We start from the raw sequence: 18,065 nt of genomic DNA on the forward strand, positions 1-18,065 counted from the left end.
CATCTGCCCTTGGTGGGGTGAGATCCCACCTGCAGAACTGCATCCAGCTCTGGGGTCTGCAGCACTGGAGGGACGTGGAGATGTTGGAGTGAGTCAGAAGAGGCCAGAGATACTCCGAGGGCTGGAGCCCCTCTGCTCTGAGCCAGGCTGGGAGAGCTGGGGGTGTTCACCCAGCTGGGAGAGCTGGGAGAAGGCTCCGGGAAAACCTCAGAGCCGCTTCCAGGGCCTAAAGGGGCTTCAGGAGAGCTGGAGAGGGATTTTGGACAAGGGCTTGGAGGGACAGGACACAGGGAATGGCTTCCCGCTGCCAGAGGGCAGGGCTGGATGGGATATCGGGAAGGAATTGTTCCCTGTGAGGGTGGGGAGGCCCTGGCACAGGGTGCCCAGAGCAGCTGTGGCTGCCCCTGGATCTCAGGAGGTGTCCAAGGCCAGGTTGGACATTGGGGCCGGGAGCAGCCTGGGACAGTGGAAGGTGTCCCTGCCATGGCAGGGATGGAACAGGGTGAGCTTTATATTCCCTTCCAGCCCAAACTGTTCTGGGATTCCATGATTTCTACGATCTTCTCTTTAGACAAAGCCCTGTATTTCCATGTGCAGTGCCCCTCATTCCAAGGTTCCCCCTTCATTTCTCCATCCTCTCAGTAGGAAAGAGTCCACCAAGGCCCCAGGCTGATTTAGCATCAAACACATTTATTTCACTTTTATTGAATACAAGAACAGTGAGCACACACGCATACACCACCGAGCACTGAAAAGGAGTATGACCAAAGGGGGAGAGGAAGAACAAGGGAAGAGAAAAGGAGAGTTAGTGAAGGAACAACAGAGTGTTGCAGTTGGTTGGTAAGGTGCTTCTCAAATAAAAATAAATATTATTATTATTATTATTATTGTTACCGTTATTATTACTCATGCAATCGCAGGCCAGGTTCAGAATGAATTTGTGGGATTGGGTAAAAACAGGCACTCGTGTCTCCCACCCCTTTCCACAGAAAGGCCCCTGGAAGAAAACAAGCAGTGGCCAGCTATCTGAAACGGAGCGCGGTGATGGGCAGGCTGGGGCTGAGCAGCAGAAAGCCACACCTCGCCAGGAGAACAAGCAGTGAGCTTTTTTTCTTTCCTTTTTTTTTTTTTTCCTCTTTTTAGTTTAAAGAAAAAAAATGTTTTGGACACTGCCACCCATGAACACGCTGGGGGAGCCAGGGGCTGCTCACTGCAAACGGAACTCACGGCAGTCCAAGCGCACAGACAGGGAGCCTAACTCTGAAAGGCTGCTCATTCCCACGGGAACCTTCGCTTCCCACACTGTGCACAGCACCAAAGCAAGTCTGGAGGGTGCCGGTGGCCTTGGCTGGGCTGTGGAGGTGCCCAAGCCAGGTGGGCTCCCCCGAGTCTGAATTGTGCCATGTACTGGTGAACACCAGCATGGCAGGCAGACCCCAGACCCTGGCCCTCACCACCCCTGGCAGCACCACTGCTTGGCACGGCTGGCTTGGGTGCACTGGGAAAACAAAAGAGAAAAGGAGCCTCTTCGCTACTGCCTTAAGTGCTGTTAGGTTGGGGCTGTGCTCTCTGAGGGCGCGTGGCTGGAGCTGGGGAGCGGTGCTGGCACTGGCAGCAGCCCCCGTGCTCTTGCCTTCCACGCCTGCAGGAGAAACCTCTCTGCCAGGAGAAGAGACTCCCCAGGGACGCACTGGTGAGCAACTGGTGAGCAGCTGCCAGGAGCAGCTCCCTCCTGGGACAACGAGGGTGGGAGTAGGGTCTGCCCACGGCATCCTCACGGCTCGGGCGCTCCTGCTCGGGCATCCTGTGAGCCCTGGCAGGAGCTGGCAGAACGCTCCTGTCCCTGGGCACAGTCTGTGTGAGGGGTGAAAGACTAAAGGCAAAATGGTGCAGAATCATGGGCCCTTCTGTTTCTGCAGGAGCTAGAGACAATTCCGAGAAGGAAACCCATTTCTTTCCTTTCCTTTCTGGTTTTGGTTCCAAGCCTACCCGAACTGCCTGGTTCACAGTGTACGGGGCCCTGGGCTTGGCCCACGGTCCCCTTCCAAAGGCAGCCCTGGAGGGAGCCTGTGGCTGAAGGCCGAGCTGGGAGCAGCTCCACTGACACTTCCTGGGCTCTCCCGTGCAGCCTGGCCTGCTGGGGACACTGCAGGGATGGACACAGCACGGTCCCTCCACTGCCCATCCCTAGGCAGGTCGGGGGAGCACTGCCATGGCCCTGCCAGCGCTGTCCCAGCCCTTTGCCATCACACCCCGGGTAGTGGGGGAGGCAGGGCACAAACAGCCCCTCTGCCTTCGACCCTACTACAAAACTCAAGTAACTCCATTACTGGGATCCAGAAACAAAGCAAACCCACCCCACCCACCGGCACGGCTCTGCGGGCTGGAGGGGAGCCATGAGCCCTGCGGCTGCTCCCACCTCGCTCCCAGCTGATCCCGTGGCTCTGGGGGGGCTGGGAGCCCATCCTGCTTACGGCTGTCAGAGCTGGAGCCTTCCCTGCCCCTCCAGGTGACCGCTGCCCCCCCTCCTCACCACCACACACTGCAGATCAGCCAGCAGGACATTCCTGTCGCCCTCTCCCCTTCCCCCCAACCAGCAGCAGCCGAAACCTTCCCCATTCCCTTCTTGCAGGACTCAGAGTCCCACGTGTGATCTAAGAGTCTCCAAATACACCAACCACAGTCAATCCAAGAGTTAATAATTTAAAAATGTCGGCATCGTCTGTACCAGCGCTGTTGAATTATTTCAGCATTGTTCCCTCCCTCCCCCTCCGTTATATAGAATAATATACAGAACTGAAATGCACATCCATATGAAACCCCACAGGCTGCTCGTTAGAGATGAGAAGCCATGTACATATCATTGGCTTTGTTTGAAATGAAACCCATTTCTAAATACCTTCAGAGAACAAGAGGTTGGACAAGTGCACAGAGAAGATAAGGAAGGGAAGGGGAAGAGTTAACAGAACCCCCAAAAAAATGCAAAAAACCAGCATAGAATGAGGAGAAGGGCGAAACGACACTTGTGAATTGGAAAATAACTCTAAGGTCATAACTTGAATGTTTTTCTCTCTTCTTTCCAGAGGTGGGGAATGGTTTTGCTTCTGCTTGTGGTTTTTTACTTCAGTTTGCTTACTTGCTTTGTTGCAAAGCAGTTTTCCTTTTCATTCAGTGTGCAACAAATGAACTCATGATTGTGTGTCCTTTCATGTAACATGCAAGATGGTGGCTAATTGTATTGTTACCGAGATTATTGTTATTATTATGACTTTTTAAATCTGATTTGATCACCAATCCAGGAAATTCTTCAATTTATCTGCAGAGGGTTGGCTTTGTTTGTTGGTGGTGTTGTTTGCTATTCATTTCCAGCATATAGCAGCAGTGCAAGGATGCATTTTGTTTCCTGTTTATATATATATATATATATGTATGTATGTATATATATATATAATATATTTGCTATTCCTTTTTTAAAAATTTTTGTCTCTCGCCATGAACATTGCAGCCAGGATGTCTATGTCTTGCTGACAAATCCAGCATGAAGGCTTCTTCTCCCCTGTTCTCCAGGTTGGAATACAGATGTTGGCTTCCAGGAACATGTTGGTCAAGATTCCTGTGCAAGGCAGATGGGAAGGACCAAGTCACGGAGTGCCAATCCGTGGAGGCTCCTCTTTGGATGAGGGCACTGGATAGAGACTTTGCAAACACTTGGGGCCACAGTTTGCACTTAATTAGCAGGAGCTCTGGTAATTAGCAGGAATTCAGGCACTGGCTGGTGTTGGTGCATGGGGGATGTAAGGGGGAGTTGCTGCTCCCTCCCTTTAAGCCATTCAACTAAAACTGTGGATCCTATGGGATGCAGGAATGTCTGTGCTTGTCTGTGCTGTGGGACAGGACCAGGCAGCTCCACGAGCCTCCCCTGACCCTCCCAGCTGCAGTGCTGGTCGCTTTTCCAGGCTTAAAAGCTGCCAATCAAAACCTTCATACGATAAAGAAATGGAAAATCCCAGTTCCGAGGAGCCTCTCCAGACGCACCTGCAGCCTGGCTGCTGCCAGAGCCCCCAGAATTGTCCCCTGTCCTCTCCACCCCTGTGCCCACTGCTCCCACACAGGGGTCTGGTGGCTGTGCCAACCCAGAGGAGCTGCAGCTCCTGGCTGACAGGCGCAATGGGGTCAAGCAGGGGGTTTAGTGTGGGGCAGGAGTCCCCAAGCCATGGGGAATTGTCTGGGACTGTGACAGCTCTGGGGTGTCTGCAGGGAGGTGCAAACCTTGTGTGCTGCTGCCTGCTCCTGTGTGTGTATAAAACCTCAGCCTGGGGATCCGAGGGGGACTGAAGAAACTGTACGGTTCTTGCACAGAAATTATCATTTGTGCCAGCACTGGTCTGACACTTTGGCTTTGCAGAACCTGTAGCCAAGCTCCTCAGCCCACCCACAAACCTCAGGTGCCCTCATTCCCTCCCCAGCCCAGGGGGACGAGCAGGTCCTTTCCTTTTCACATCAAATGCCTCAGAGCCCTGTGCTGAGCAGGACAGCAGGGTGACATGCACAGCATTGCTTTTGGTGGCATGGTGGTGGCTTCCTGACCACAACCCAGTGGCCGTGCTCAGAGCCACCATGCCAACACCTGTGGTGGTGAGACCAGAGACCATGACCTGTTACACCCCCCTTACCCAGCAGGTGTAAATCACACCTGGCAGCTTCTCCACCTACCTGAGGTTTCTTGTCCCTTTCCTCTGGAGAGGGCTCTGTTTCTCTGTACACCACAGCTTTGGTTACCAGCATGTCAGGGTGCTGGAGTTTTGCCTCTTTGATTGCTAAAGCCAGTGCCTGGAAAGCAGAAGGGTGAGAGAGAGCATTTATCCTCCCTCTCCTGTAATCCTCCCTGACTGCAGCCAGAAAGCAGCTGAGGAGGATTCCAGGGAGCACAGTGGGATTTCAGGAGGACAGGGATGCTGGGGTTCAGAGCTGAACCCACAGCAGCCTGGCAGAAGAGGCTGGAGCCCAGCATGGGAATCCAGCATGACTGGGAATTCATCCACCATTGGGAGCTCTCATGTGCTGCCTTTCTGTGCAGTTTTTCTGTACAGAGGTGCTACTGAAACCTGGGCAAAGGAAAACACTAGAAAAATCTACAGGAATTATCAAATTCATTATGATAATTCCAAAAATTATTTTAGAGCCTTTTAATTACTTTTATCTCTTTACCTTTTTTTCTTAAGCAACAAATCCCGAACGGTGAGGCCACAGGAAAATGACCTTGTGGCCCTAAAGACTTGTGCCAGTCTTTGTTATTTCATCACAAAAGTGTGTCACTCTTTGTCCTCTGACACCGAGGCAGAGGCAAAACACCACACATGGAGAGAGTCAACCTGCAGTGAGATTGTGCTGGAAGAGAGAGGTGACCTGGGTCACTGGAGTATTTCAACAGAGAAAGGGCACCTAGAAATGTGTTTATGGCTGTAAAAAAGTGATGCCATCCCGGTGTTCTGTACTGGGATGTGACCTTTGCCACGGCTTCATGGTGGGACATGGCCTGAGGGGCACTGCACCCATGGGGACCCACCCTGCTGGACAGGTTTGGGGCCTCAGGGGTCAGTTTTTGGACAAAAGGGGTAAACAGGTTCAGCCAGAGGCAGAAACATGCAGTGCTGCATCCAGAGACAGCCAGAATCAGGCAAAGCCAGGGCATCCTGCTCCTACCTGGTCCTGGTCCACATCTTCATCTCCCGTGATAATGATGCGCTTCTCTATCCGGGTCTCGGAGAACCCCCCTTTCACAGTCTGCATGAGGAGAAGGACAGCTCTCACCCCCTGTCCCAGCAGCCAGCTCCAGGCAGGGGGAACTCTGCCACAGGAGCAGGAACAGCACCAGCATCCCCTCAGCAACTGCCCTGTAGGTCAGCAGAGCTCCCACTGCCCTTGGCTCAGGGAGAGCTGTGAGACACAGCTGCCCACAGGGGGAAGGAGAAGGGCTGGGGGCAGGCACCAAGCACCCTCCTGCTGCTCAGCTCCTCACTGAGCTGCTGCTGTCTCTGTAGATAATCACAGAACCACTGAGGCTGGCAAAGCTCTCTGACATCACCAAGCCCAGCACTGACCACGTCCCCAGGTGCCACAGCTACACATCTTTGAAACCCTTCCAGGGATGGGACTCCACCACTGCCCTGGGCAGCTGTGCCAGTGCCTGACCACCCTTTCTGTGAGGGAATTTTCCCAAATATCCAATCTAAACTTCCCCTGGTGCAACTTGAGGCCATTTCCTCTCATCCTGCCCCTTGTTCCCCGGGAGAAGAGCATATATTTAATCTGGGGATGCAATGGCTGTGGGTGAGACCCTCTGCTGCAGCCTCATCTCCTTCACTTCCCACCCCTGGCCTGCCCCTGGCTGGATGCACATCCTTGGCTGTGCCTGTCTGCTGTGGTCACACGTGGCTGGATGGGCACAGTGCACGGAGCACTCTGTGGGATCTCCATTCCCATGGGACAGCGCACAGCTCCGGGCTTGTTGGAAGGAGAGGGGCCCTCTCTGCTGTACCAAGCACAATATAAATCCACCCATGCCCTAGTTCCAGTGGCTCTCAGGAAGCCCTGGAGCTGCTCTCACCTTGGTAACGTGGGTGGTGGTGGAAGTGGAGAGCGTTTCTGCAGTGGCGCTGAATATGCTGGTGAGCACCTCCTTCCCAGAGCCGCCAGAGATCTGCAGGACACGGAGTGGTGGAGTCAGGGGACATCGTGGGGGAGCCCCCAGCGCCAGCTCCCAAAGAGCCAGGACCTTCCCACTGGGATGCACCCACTCAGCCAAGCACGGGAGGGGAGAGCATGGCAAGGGAAAAAGGCACTGAGTCGTGTTTCCAACTGCACCGAGGGTTTGGGGGGGACAGGGAGAGGTTTCCACAGGTATTCCAAGCCCACAGCTGCTGGAAAGGGCCTCTGCAGTAGATAGAGAGTCTCAAGGCAGCTTTTGGCTCTTCCTCACCCTCCCTCAGAGCCACTCTAGACAGAGCTCTCAGGCTGCCTCTGTCTGTGTCCATTCCACTGTGCCTGCCAAGGGCTGGGAAGGCCGGGAAGAAAGGCTGGGAAGGATGCACTGGAACCCCATCCCCAGTGCCAGCTCTGCTCTCCCTGCAGCACAAAGGGATGAGCCTGGGGCAGCACCTGGTGTTTGGCCAGGCTGGACTCCATCAAAACAAGGGGATGGAGTAAGAAATCCCTTTCCAGAGGAAGGGCTGTGCTGGGCAGGGTGCTTGGTGACCATGACCTCCACTGGGAGTCAGGAGACTGTGGGTGGCCTTGGGTGACCCTGCAGGATGCCCAGGGCTGAATGCATCTCAGCCCACTGCACCAGGGACTGGGGTGTTTTTGGGAATTATCCTCCTCAGGCAGGTGCTCAAGGTACGGAGCTGGCATAAGAAAAAGCCCACAGGTCAGGGTCTCCTGACATCTTGCTCCCCAGCCTTGTGAGCATCCTTCTGCCCGTCCCAGCACCAACACATCAGCCAGGTACCAGTGCTGGGGACATGGCACGGGGCCCTGTGGGACCAATCCCACCCAATCCCAGACCCACAGGGCTGCCTTCCCCAGCTTGGCTTGGCTGGTGGCACCACATTCCCCCTCACCGGAGACAGGGAGCGAAGGTCTGTGCTGGGAGTGGCCCCTTTTCCAGCCTTGGTGCCGTGATCCTGAAAGAAGAACAGACAGCCACGTTGGCTCAGGTGCATGGGGCAAACCCAGCAGGTGTCACCCTCCAAAGACACCCCCGATGGGGCAGGGTCCCCCCAGCACAGCTGGCCCCGGTCACTCCTGCTGGAGCAGAGGGACCGCAGGGGACAGCGGCTCCCCACCCCTGGAGGGCCAGCCCCGCTTACTGAGGTTGCCAGCGGTGTCTCTGTGGTGCCAGCCTGGGCAGTGGTGGTGGTGTCCCTGCTCCCCGGGGTGCCTCCATCCACCTGCCGGGGCAAAGGAAACCAGGTGAGCCTGGAGGTGCCACCAGGGAGTGGGTGACGCTTGCAGGAACAGTTTGGCCATATCCCTGCTGCCAGAGGAAGCCAGGGAGGGCCGTGAGGCCACAGACAGCTGTCACCCACTGCAGACGTTCCTGTGTGCCAGCACTGCCTAGTGGCATGGCAGGTGGGGCCAGAGACACTCAGAGAATATCTCTGCGTGGGCTTTAGCTTGTGTTTTGGGGACTTCAGCAAGCCAAGGGTGAGCAGAGGCCCCCAGCCACCCCACAAAGGCCCCACCCTCCCAGCACTGCTGCCAGGGACAGGCTTTGGTGGGCTGAGGCTTTGGGGAGTCTCAGGGCTCAGCCTCTTTGGGGCTCTGGGGAGCAGGGCCATGGGAACGGAGCCACCACGTCACCTGGGCCATGTCTGTGGTGCTGACCCGATGGGGAGCGGAGCCTTCTGCCTCGGGCTTCTTCACCATCACAGCGTCCGCTTTTGGGGCTGAAGGCTGCAGGAGAAACAGCACAGAGTCAGCAGAGGCAGGCCCTGGGGCACGATGCCAACAGCCCTGAGTGCTCTGTCCATGGCAGGGCGCTGGGAAGAGATGACCTTTAAGGTCCCTTCCAACCCAACCACTCTGATTCTGTGCTCCTTGTGCACCAGCCGTGGCAGAGCATCCCTGCCCCGCTCCTCCGCAGGTGCCACACACAGGGTGTCCTCTGAGTGTCACACCGAGCCCTGCCTGGGCAAACAGCAGGGCTGGGCTGCTGCCCTGGGCAGATGGGCACCACCCATAGTGCCCTGTGACCCACACACCCCAAATCAGGCCTGCTGCTCTGTCCCTGGGATTTTTTGGGTAGATTTATAGACACCATGGATGAGGACAAAATGTTCTTCAAAAGCTAAGTGAGACCCACCAGACCAGCTTCCCCCATGTGCTGCAGCCATTTTATTGTGATCTGCACCAGCTCCTGGTGGCTCTGGATACACCCGGGGTGTCGGAGCCTTGGGGAGTGGACACAGGCTGCCAGCACTGCCCTGCTGCAGGAAACTGGAGCTGCCAAGGGCTCCTGCACAGGGGATGCTTCACCCGTGCTCAGTACTCCCGAGCCAACAGCGCCCTGCCCACACCGGCCCTGGAGCGGATCCCCCACGGCCACAGCACCGGACACTCCACACCAGGGTTTCCAGGCTGGCTCAGAGACAGCTCCCTGTATTTCTGCAGCTCCTTCCTGGCTTCAGGTCTGGACTAACCTCAGCAGGTCTGGACTAACCTCAGCAGCCCTGGCCAGCGCTGGGGACTTACCTGCAGGGCTGGAGGCTGCCCTGGGCTGGCTGGGCTGGAGGTGGCCCTGGCCCAGCACAGAGACAAGGCCACATGGAGCTGGGGCTGGTTCTGCTGTTCCGGCCCCTGCGTGCACTCAGCCCCACACACATGCACATGCAGTTTTGTTAGCCCTGCTATGATCCCTCCCAGCACAGAGTGACCCTCCGTGAGCGGCTCCACGAGGCCAAGCCCTCCCGGCCCCAGCATGACCAGAGAGGTTAGTGGGCAGCACACGGCTCTGCACTACACAGACTGGTCACTGAATTCATGCAAGACACGAGGACAGCCCCGGTGGTTAGTGCCACGTGCCCTCCCTGTGGTGCGCATGCTGCCACGGGCGGGACAGCCAAACGCAGGGACTGAGAGGTGACAGTGACTTCTCCTGGTTAGCAGATGCACGAAGCACGTGACAGAGCCATGCAACACAGAACACGTGCAGGAGCAGGGGGGCAGCCAGCATGCTCCTCCAAACCCGCCGGGAGTGCTGGGCACAGGGGACACGGAGGCACGATGGCACCGGGCCAGTCCCAGTGAAGGGCGTCCCTGTGTACCTCTGGCTGGGAGACATCTGGGCTGGGCTGGGAGACCTTATCCCTGCCTTTGACATCCACTTCCAGTCCGGGAACTACTTTGTCAGTGTGCTGGAAGGAAACCAGGCCTTCGTCCTCTGTTTCGCTCTTGTCCTTGTCCAGCTCGGGCAGGCTCCGGGAGATGTCCTCAAAGGCTGTGCCGTGGAAGTCCCCGATGACGGTGAAGTCCACCTCTGCTTCCAGGCTGGAGGTCGAGCTGACCGTGATGCTGGAGCACTTGCGCTCGATGGCCAGGTGGTTGTCCTTCAGGAACACCGAGTCCTTCTCCTGATCGGGCTCCTCGTCGCCAGTGTCGCTCTCGGGGGCCCTGTGCCGGGGCGGTTTCACCCTCTCCTCGGGGCCCTCCCTCACGCCCGCTCTCTGAAGGAGACACAATCGTGGAGAGACGGGGCCCGTGAGCACCGCGGGGCAGCGCCGGCGGGGACACGGCGGGAAGGAGAAGGAGGAGGAGGAGGAGGAGGAGAAGGAGGAGGAGGAGAAGAAGGAGGAGGAGGAAGAGGAAGGCTGCAGCAAACATCCACAGAGTAGAGTCAAACACAACTGAAGCATGGAGACCGAAACCTTTCTGACAGCAGCGGCTTTGCTGGGGGAGAGAAGGCGACTCAATTGGATTGTGCCGAAAGTTTGGTGGCAACAAATCATCTCAAAAAGGCTCGGTCACACGGAAAAAAAGCTCGGCCAGCTTGGAGGCACTTCAGTGCACTGGTGGAAGCAGATGGATGCAAAACAATGGGTCTGATAGGAGACATTCAGAAAGAGCTCAGACGCAGGGCTATCGGATGTCAGTGACTCAAAAAAAAACAAACAAGGGAAAGAAAGAGAGAAGAGTTTGAAAGGAAAGGGCCCATCAGCCAGGCACGGTGAGGGAGAAGCAAAGGAGGGTGCCAATTCCACTGAGGAGGAGTGAGCCAATTCCACTGAGCATCCTGCGGAGCATCACCCCGGGGGGAGGTGCAGCCCAACAGCTGCCCTGGGGTGAGTCTGCCCCACCGACACCACCTGCCCCTCCAGAGGCCTCAGGTGAGTCTCAGGGTGACCTGGTCAGTGTAATTGACAGCACGGCCAGAGCCAAGGGATGACCTCCCTCCATCCACTCTTCTCCAGACACGGACATACCTCTCAACTCCGCCATCGGAGGGGACGTGTCCCCTTGCCACGCTTTGCCATGAAGCCATGGGAAATCTAGACCCAGTTGTCCCTTAGGAACAGCTCAAAGCCCATGATGCCAGAGGAAACCCCACGATGCCAGAGGAAACCCCACCTCCTGGCCTCTGCTCCGAGCGTTTGCAGCCAGAGCCGTCCCCCCACGGCCGGGCTGTGCCGGCACATCCCTCCCTCAGCACGGTGGGAGGTTGAGAGGTATGGGGGAAACACAGGGTGTCCAGCAGCCCCGGAGGAACACGCCTGCAGACACGTGTGGGGGTGTGTGTCTGACCAATACATACAGAGAGCCCTGCAAGGGGAGCGGAGGAGCAGCACAGCCCTGGCCGCGGGGCGAGCGCTCGCACTGCCGGGAGAAGCACTTAGCAAAACAGCACGGAGACCTGCGAGACCACTGGAACAGCAGCCTTTACATTCTCTTCTTTCAGGCTGGATTTTACTGATGGGTCACATAAATCCTTTTCTTCCCCACTTGGTTCCTGAGATTTGCTCTGGATTAGAGAAAAGGGTTAGTCGGAAGGAAATGAACTCTGCAGGAGTGGCTCTAGCGCTCACAAGAGCGAGGGAAGCTGCTCCATCACCCGGCCACCAGCTTGCTGAAGGCAGGGCAGGGTGGGAGCTAAGCAAGAAGGGGCATCAACCAACGTAGAAAATGCAGGGGTGAAGCTGGAAGCGTGGGCACGCCGCTGCCGGGGCTGCGTGCCCGTGACAGTCCCAGCTCCTCCAGCCACCCCCCGGCGCCCTCTCCTGCTCCCGGCCATGGAGCTCGGGTGCCCCTCCTGGGTTCAGCGAGCGGCATTCTCCAGGGAGGCAAAATGTTGGGGGGGCGCAAAACAAAAGCTGATGAACCGACTGGGCAGCGGCCGCGCATGCAGCCAGTAAAGCCCGACCACACACACAGACAGAGAGGACAGGGATGCAAAGCGCCTGCTGCCAGTCAATGGATGTGTGAGGAGCCACTGGACAGGGGCAGAGCCACAGAACATGCGCACGAACGTCCTGTCCGGACGGTTCAGTGGAGTTACCACGGCCTCGGCCAGGGTGAGCTCGCAGCCGGAGTCGGGCGAGGCCAGGTCGGCACTGTCTTCTTCGTGCTCGGGGTCAGCAGAGACATTTTCCTTCAGGGAGCAAGGCTCGGAGGTGTCTCCTGAAGCAGCCCCTTGCCCGAGGGCCAAGGAGCCCACACTGGACACAGGTCCCACTGCAGGGGGTGAGGCGAGGCCGGTGCTCAAAGGCACGTCCTTTGCCAGATTTGTCTTCCCCGTGGCTGTCACCGGTGTCTCAGCTTCAGGCACACACTCCTGTCCCTCCTGGGCCTCCCTTCGCTCCACTTCACTTTGCTCAAACATCTTGATCTTGGAGGCCACGGAGGTTTCCCTGTAGCTCTCGCTGTCCTGCTGGTTTCCTGGGGCCACGGTGGCACCCCCGTGCTCCTGGGACACAGCTCCTGCCAGCCCAGCCACGCACACTGACACCCCAGGCTCTGCTGGATGTGTCCCAGCATTCGATTGTCCTGCCCCACCTTCATTCCCCAGGGCAGAGAGCTGGCATGTCTCGCTTCCTTGGCACAATCCTGCTGCAGGGGACTGGAAGTGTGGGGCATCAGCAGCTTCTCTGGGAGGAGACTCATCCTGCGGTGGCTGCCCCAGGGCCAGGTCACTGTCCCTGCTCCTTTCTCCCACTGTCTGGCTCCCACTCTGTGGATCTTGTCCTACATTAAACTCCGAGTCCCGGTGTGGCTCTTGTGCTGTGGGATCTGCAGTGTGGAGAGGCCCTCCAGCCACGGGGCCCTCTTTGGGCACGTCTCTCAGGATGGTCTCAGTCTGGTGTTCTGCTTCTTCTGCCTTGGGGGGCAGCTCAGCCATGCCAAGGCTTTTGTCATGGCACAGTTCTTCCATCCCAGAGCCTTCATCTCTGGTCGGCTTCCCTGACCCTGAGCCCTGGAAGAGCTCTTTGATCACGGGCTTCTCCTCCTGTAGTGGCTCTTCGGTGGCAGGGACATTGCTCTGTGCTGTGACAGGGTCCATGTCCTGGGCCACCTCCCTGCTGGCCGGGTGTCTGACCTGGATCGACTCTGCTGCAGTGCCTGTGTTTTGGGGTGGTTCTCCTGTAACAGGACTTGTCCCCTGGTGGGGTTTCCATGAGGCAAATCCCAGAGTTTGGGATTGTTCTTCAGCTTCAGGATCGGTGCCCCTGGGTAGTGCCACCTCCGTGGAGGAGCTCACACCCTTGGGCATGGCCACCTCTCTGGCAGGGCTGGTGCCCAGGGACAGGTCCGTGCCCTGAGGCTCCGTGCCCGGAGACAGCTCCGCAGGGACAGGGCTGGGTTTCTGGGGAAGGGGTGGAGGGACAGGAGCACTGGGTTTGTCCCCCTCCAACCCCACGGTGTGAGCGTGGCCCTGCCGAGACCCAGCTGGTGAAGGAGGCGACTTGGGCTCTATCTCTTCCATCTGAAGAACCACTCTGGCACTTTCCTCCCTGTCACTGTCTGCTCCAACCCTTCCCGAGAGCCCCTCCAGTGCTGGGCAGATGTCTGCGGACCGTGCTGGGCTCCCTCTGTGCTCCCCAGCCCTGGGGCCATCCCCTGCCAGCCCACACGGCTTCAAGCCTCCCACTGGGCTCTGCAGCTCCGTCTCCTCTGGTCCCACCTCCCGGGAACACGGTAGGGCTTCACTTCCCGTGGGTGCTCCCCCAGGCAGCGCAGCACCAGGTGCCTTCTCTGGCTGCAGGGACAGCTCTTCCCACCCTGAGAGGGGACGTCCCCCCAGCCTGGTCCCATCACAGCCCATCCCGGGCGGCTCTGGTGCTCCGGTGGGTTTTCCAGACACTGTCCTGTGTTGGTGACTTGCTGAGGAGAGGGGTTGGAACCCTTCTGCAGGTGCCATGTGCCCGGATCCCTCCCCAGATGTGTTTACTGGGGCTTCTGGTCTCTCCTCCAAGCCAAGCCACCCAGCAGTGCCCAAGACCAGGTGTGTTTTACTGTCCTTCTCCTCCCCCTCTGGATCTCCTAAGTAGATGATCCTCTGGGTTGCAGAAGTCTCTGAGCTGTCGTCGCCAGCCTTCACTTTAATTTTCAGGAGCTCTGGGGCCATGGGTGGCACTTTGGCCTCCTGCTTCCTGAAGGCTGCAGAAGCTCGTTCTTTGGAGAGCACCTCACCTTCTCCCTGGCGAAGCTCTGGCTCCAAAATCTTGGTCCTTTGCCTCTCTTCAGGCTGGTGACAGGGCTTGGGCAGCCCTGGCTCCCTGGTGGCTGTGCCTTTGCCCGGCTCCTGGGGCTCCCCCTCCGCGCTCTCAGCGAGCGGATGTGCCGCCCCCGGGCTGGGCTCCCCCCTGCTTTCCTTCTCATAGAGCTCATCCTCCCACACGGACTCAAAATCCTCGGGACTAGCAATCATTTTGGCTCTCTTCCTCGTATCCGAGGCTGCAGCTGCTGGCTCTTCCTGGCCTGCCAGGTCCTTGGCTTTCCCTGCTGTCACCTCCACTTTCGTCAGGCTCCCACTCGTGCTCCCCTCCGAGGTCCCTGCATGTGCTTCTTCTGTCTTGGCTCTCAGAGTTTTCCTCAGAGCTACAGCTTCCAGCCTAGGGGCTTCTCTCTCTATAAATACCCAGTGCTCCGAGCCCTGTATTGCAATTGGAGCAAGAAGAGTTAAACGCATCAGACACCCCGACCCCCGACTGCTGCTGGCACGAGTGGCACAGCTGGTCTGCCTGGCACAGGGCTGGCTACGTCATCGTCATCATTATCATCATCATCATTGTCATTGTTATTATTATTATTATTATTATTATTATTGTTATTATCAAAGCCAGAGTTGAGGCTCTGTACAAAGAGCCTGGAACTCATTGATAGAGAGAGGGACTGCAAGTAAGGGACTGATGCCACACTGGGGACTGAGCCAGTGTGGCCTCTCTGGGGACAGTGCTTTGCTCTGGCTAGCGGCTCTCGGACACACCTGCGGTACCTGGGGCTGGGTTGGTGGCACAGAGTGGGAGTGAAGCTCCCAGCAGACACAGTGACAGCCACTGGGGTCTCTGCAGAGGCAGGGGCACACAGCTGGCTGCCCCCTTGTTTTCAGCTGCCTCTGGCAATTCTCAGGGCTGAGATTTCATTGGAAGCAAGGCCCTGGGTTTTGGGTAGCTTCACTCTCAGCTTCATCCATGTGCCCTAAGAATGGGTCAGGCTGCCACGAGCATGAGCAGGGAAAGAATCCACCTGAAGCCATCAGCAAGGCCCTGTCCCTTTCCTACCACATGCTGCAGCTCAGATTCCCCCAAAGGCCATCCCTCCTTTCCAGCTCATCAGGGACATCTCTTCAGAACCCAGCCATGCTGAAAACAAGTGTTGAGAAACTGTCACCTGGGAAAGGTTCCCTGTGAAGTGTAAAAGACCACGGGCTCAGCAGCAGGACCAAGCAAAGGCCACGGAGCATCCTGCAGCACGGACACAGCGAATGTCACCGTGCTGCTGGCAGGGGACACCAGGTCACTGCTGCCAGGGACACCTTGTACATCCACGTGCTCATCCTGTACGTCAGCTAAAGGCCTCAGGAGTGCCAAGGACAAAGCACTGCTAAAATCCAGCTGCTTTTGGAACAGCAGGTAGGAAATAACTCATGGGAAAAGAGTGGCAGGAGAACATCTGCACAGTGAGGCAGCTCAGCCACCCCTGGCAGCATGTGGAGAGCAGTGCTGGGGCTCCCCGTGGGACTGGCACTGCCCCTGGCACAGCCTGCCTGGCACAGCCTGCAGCAGGGGCGAGAACGGCCCTCGGGGGCACCAGGATGCACTGCAGGCCCGGGCAGGGGGCTGCCGGTCTGCTCCCAGCTCCACCCAGGACCAGTGATCCGTGGAAACGTGAGCCTCGCCCCATGCCGGGGGCCGGGGGAATGTTTAGAGCAGTTGCACCCAAAATGCACACCTAGTGTTTGATACTGGAGAAGGGGACACGGGGGGCAGAGGGGAGCAGAGCCAGAGGGAGGGAAAGGAAGATAATATTAGAGGAGAGAAAGAAAGGAGGAAAGCCAGTTACTAGTGGAAGAGCTCCCGCAAGGAAATCAGAAATCAGTGCAAGCCCCCAGCAGAAAAATGCCATTCCCAGCTGCTGCCTTCTCTGCCAGGTGCCAGAGGAAGCAGAGCTCCGTTGGCAGCTGCCCCAGGCTCTGCCAAGATTCCCTCTGCCCCCCAAAATCCCCGGGAGCCTGCAGGGAAGCACCGGGGGCTGCGCTGGGGCACAGCCCCCAAGAGAACACCCACCCCTGAGGGCAGGGAGGTGCCAGCTCCTCGCAGTGCCAGGACATCCCCGGGGATGGGCAGCAAGGGCACCCTCCTCCTCTGGTGCCAGAGGGATCCTTGGCAGGGACTCTGCCCTGGCCAGGCAGCCCCGCTGAGCAGCCTGCAGGGTGTGCAGGAGACCTGACCCCAGCCCGAGCCTCTCCCACGGCCCCTTACCCTGCCCCAGCTGCTCCCCAGCTCCCTTCCTCCACACCTGCCTCCAGCGCAGCTTCTGTTCCTTCCCAGCCCACGGACATGGGAGCAGAGCCCGTCAGTGCCTGCCAGGGGCACGGGGCTGCGCCGTGGTCGTTCCCGGCTGGGTTTGACCCGTGCCAGCAGCACCACTGGCTGGGAGGCTCCGTGGGCTGGTGTCTGGCATTCCCTCAGCACTGCCTCCTTCTGCTCAGCAGCCAGGCTCAGCCACCACACCCTCACTTTCCTGAGGGTGCAGCAGCTTCTCTCCTGCTCCTGCTCCTGCTCCTGCTCCTGCCCTGCTGTCCCACTGCTGAACCCCTTCCCAACCAGGACAAGGATGGACATGTTGTGGGCACATGAACAAATCTCCTCAGCAAAGCCCTCTCATCCCTCTTGTGAGGCTGCAAACCAGAGTCCAGAGGAGACCTTCCCTGGGCAAAGGGAATGAGTTTCTTCAGGCTCCTCCTCTGAGTTAGGGCCCAAGAGAAATGTTGTAGATCAAAAAGTCTGAAGCCTGGAACATGTTCATCCATGACAGGACCTCTTCACCAGACAGGAAAACCCCAAAGCTTCAAATTTATTTCCAGACCAGCTCCTTCCTTCTCCTCAGACTCTTGAGATGAGCACAGCCCAGCTCAAGGGACATCCGGCTACTCCTTGGTGTGACGTGAACTCTGCTCTGGAGGGCTCAGTGCCAGCTCCAGCCGCAGCTCAGGGCAGCCCTTGTGTCTCCAGAGCCTGAGGGCTCTGGGGGATGCTTGGAGCCAATCTCTGGATACTGGGGCACATCCCCCAGGGAAGCGGGGCACTCGTGAGCCCTGCAGATCAGTGGGCTGGAGGATGGAGCCACGGCAGAGCTGCCTCTGAAGGGATGATGCTGGGAAGGCTCTGTCCAGAGACCAGCCCTGACTTCCCGAGGGAAAAGTGACTTTCACACTTCCCTGCCGTCCCTCCCTCCCTCCGCATCTGCTCTAGGGACAGGAGCAACTGGGACACTCCTGCTGTGGCCTAGGCAGCACAAGAGACAGAAGGAAAAGGTGACAGCAGGGAGCAGAGACAGCCTCTGCCCCGCCAACGGGGGCCACAACCCCGGAGAGCCCCGGGCACGCAGGAGGCTTCTCCCCTGGGCACCCTTCAGTGCCCCTGGTGCCCTTCTCTGCTCTGGGGGAGACCCAGCTCACCTTCGGGGAAAGCACGAGCCTCAGGAAAGGATAATGAGGGTATCTGAGATGGTGGGACAATACACTCTCACAGCTGGACAGGCTCCTGGCACTGCCCAGCCCAGCGCTCCTGTCCTCCAGCAGGAGTGGGGACAGAGGGATGGAAGAGCCTGGGGTGACAGACCACGCAGCCATGGGGGCATTCTGGCAGTGATGAGAGCTCCAGGCTCTGCAGTGTGCCATCCTTGTGCCATCACCCTTTGGGGCCATGAATCTCTCATGGAGACTGTGGGCTCTGGCCTGTGGGGATATGTGGGGACACGCCGGCGCTGAGTCTCAGGCACAGATGCCTGGAGAGAAACCACTCGTGAGGCCACCTTAGCACCTGCACCCCAGCTCAGGCTGGGCACGCCAA

General features: G+C 58.1%; 1 protein-coding gene across 12 annotated transcripts in view; it reads right to left on the bottom strand.

Annotated features, from left to right (window-relative positions):
• Positions 1-670: 670 nt before the first annotated feature.
• EPB41L1 (erythrocyte membrane protein band 4.1 like 1) overlaps positions 671-18,065 on the bottom strand; it is a 65,285-nt gene continuing 47,890 nt past the window's right edge. For 5 of the 12 annotated variants that reach the window (XM_048321469.1, XM_048321471.1, XM_048321466.1 and 2 more), the window contains 10 exons: positions 12,050-14,644; positions 11,408-11,515; positions 9,825-10,223; positions 8,362-8,454; positions 7,869-7,949; positions 7,620-7,682; positions 6,608-6,700; positions 5,704-5,784; positions 4,714-4,830; positions 671-3,613 (listed from right to left, as the gene is read on the bottom strand). In XM_048321469.1, the coding sequence (XP_048177426.1) occupies positions 3,605-3,613; positions 4,714-4,830; positions 5,704-5,784; positions 6,608-6,700; positions 7,620-7,682; positions 7,869-7,949; positions 8,362-8,454; positions 9,825-10,223; positions 11,408-11,515; positions 12,050-14,644 (3,639 nt within the window). In that variant the 3' untranslated portion in view covers positions 671-3,604. The remainder of the gene's footprint in view (positions 3,614-4,713; positions 4,831-5,703; positions 5,785-6,607; positions 6,701-7,619; positions 7,683-7,868; positions 7,950-8,361; positions 8,455-9,824; positions 10,224-11,407; positions 11,516-12,049; positions 14,645-18,065) is intronic. The other 7 variants (XM_048321476.1, XM_048321475.1, XM_048321474.1 and 4 more) reach the window with 4 other exon arrangements.

Source organism: Corvus hawaiiensis, chromosome 17 (assembly GCF_020740725.1).
Source record: "Corvus hawaiiensis isolate bCorHaw1 chromosome 17, bCorHaw1.pri.cur, whole genome shotgun sequence".
NCBI lineage: Eukaryota > Metazoa > Chordata > Aves > Passeriformes > Corvidae > Corvus > Corvus hawaiiensis.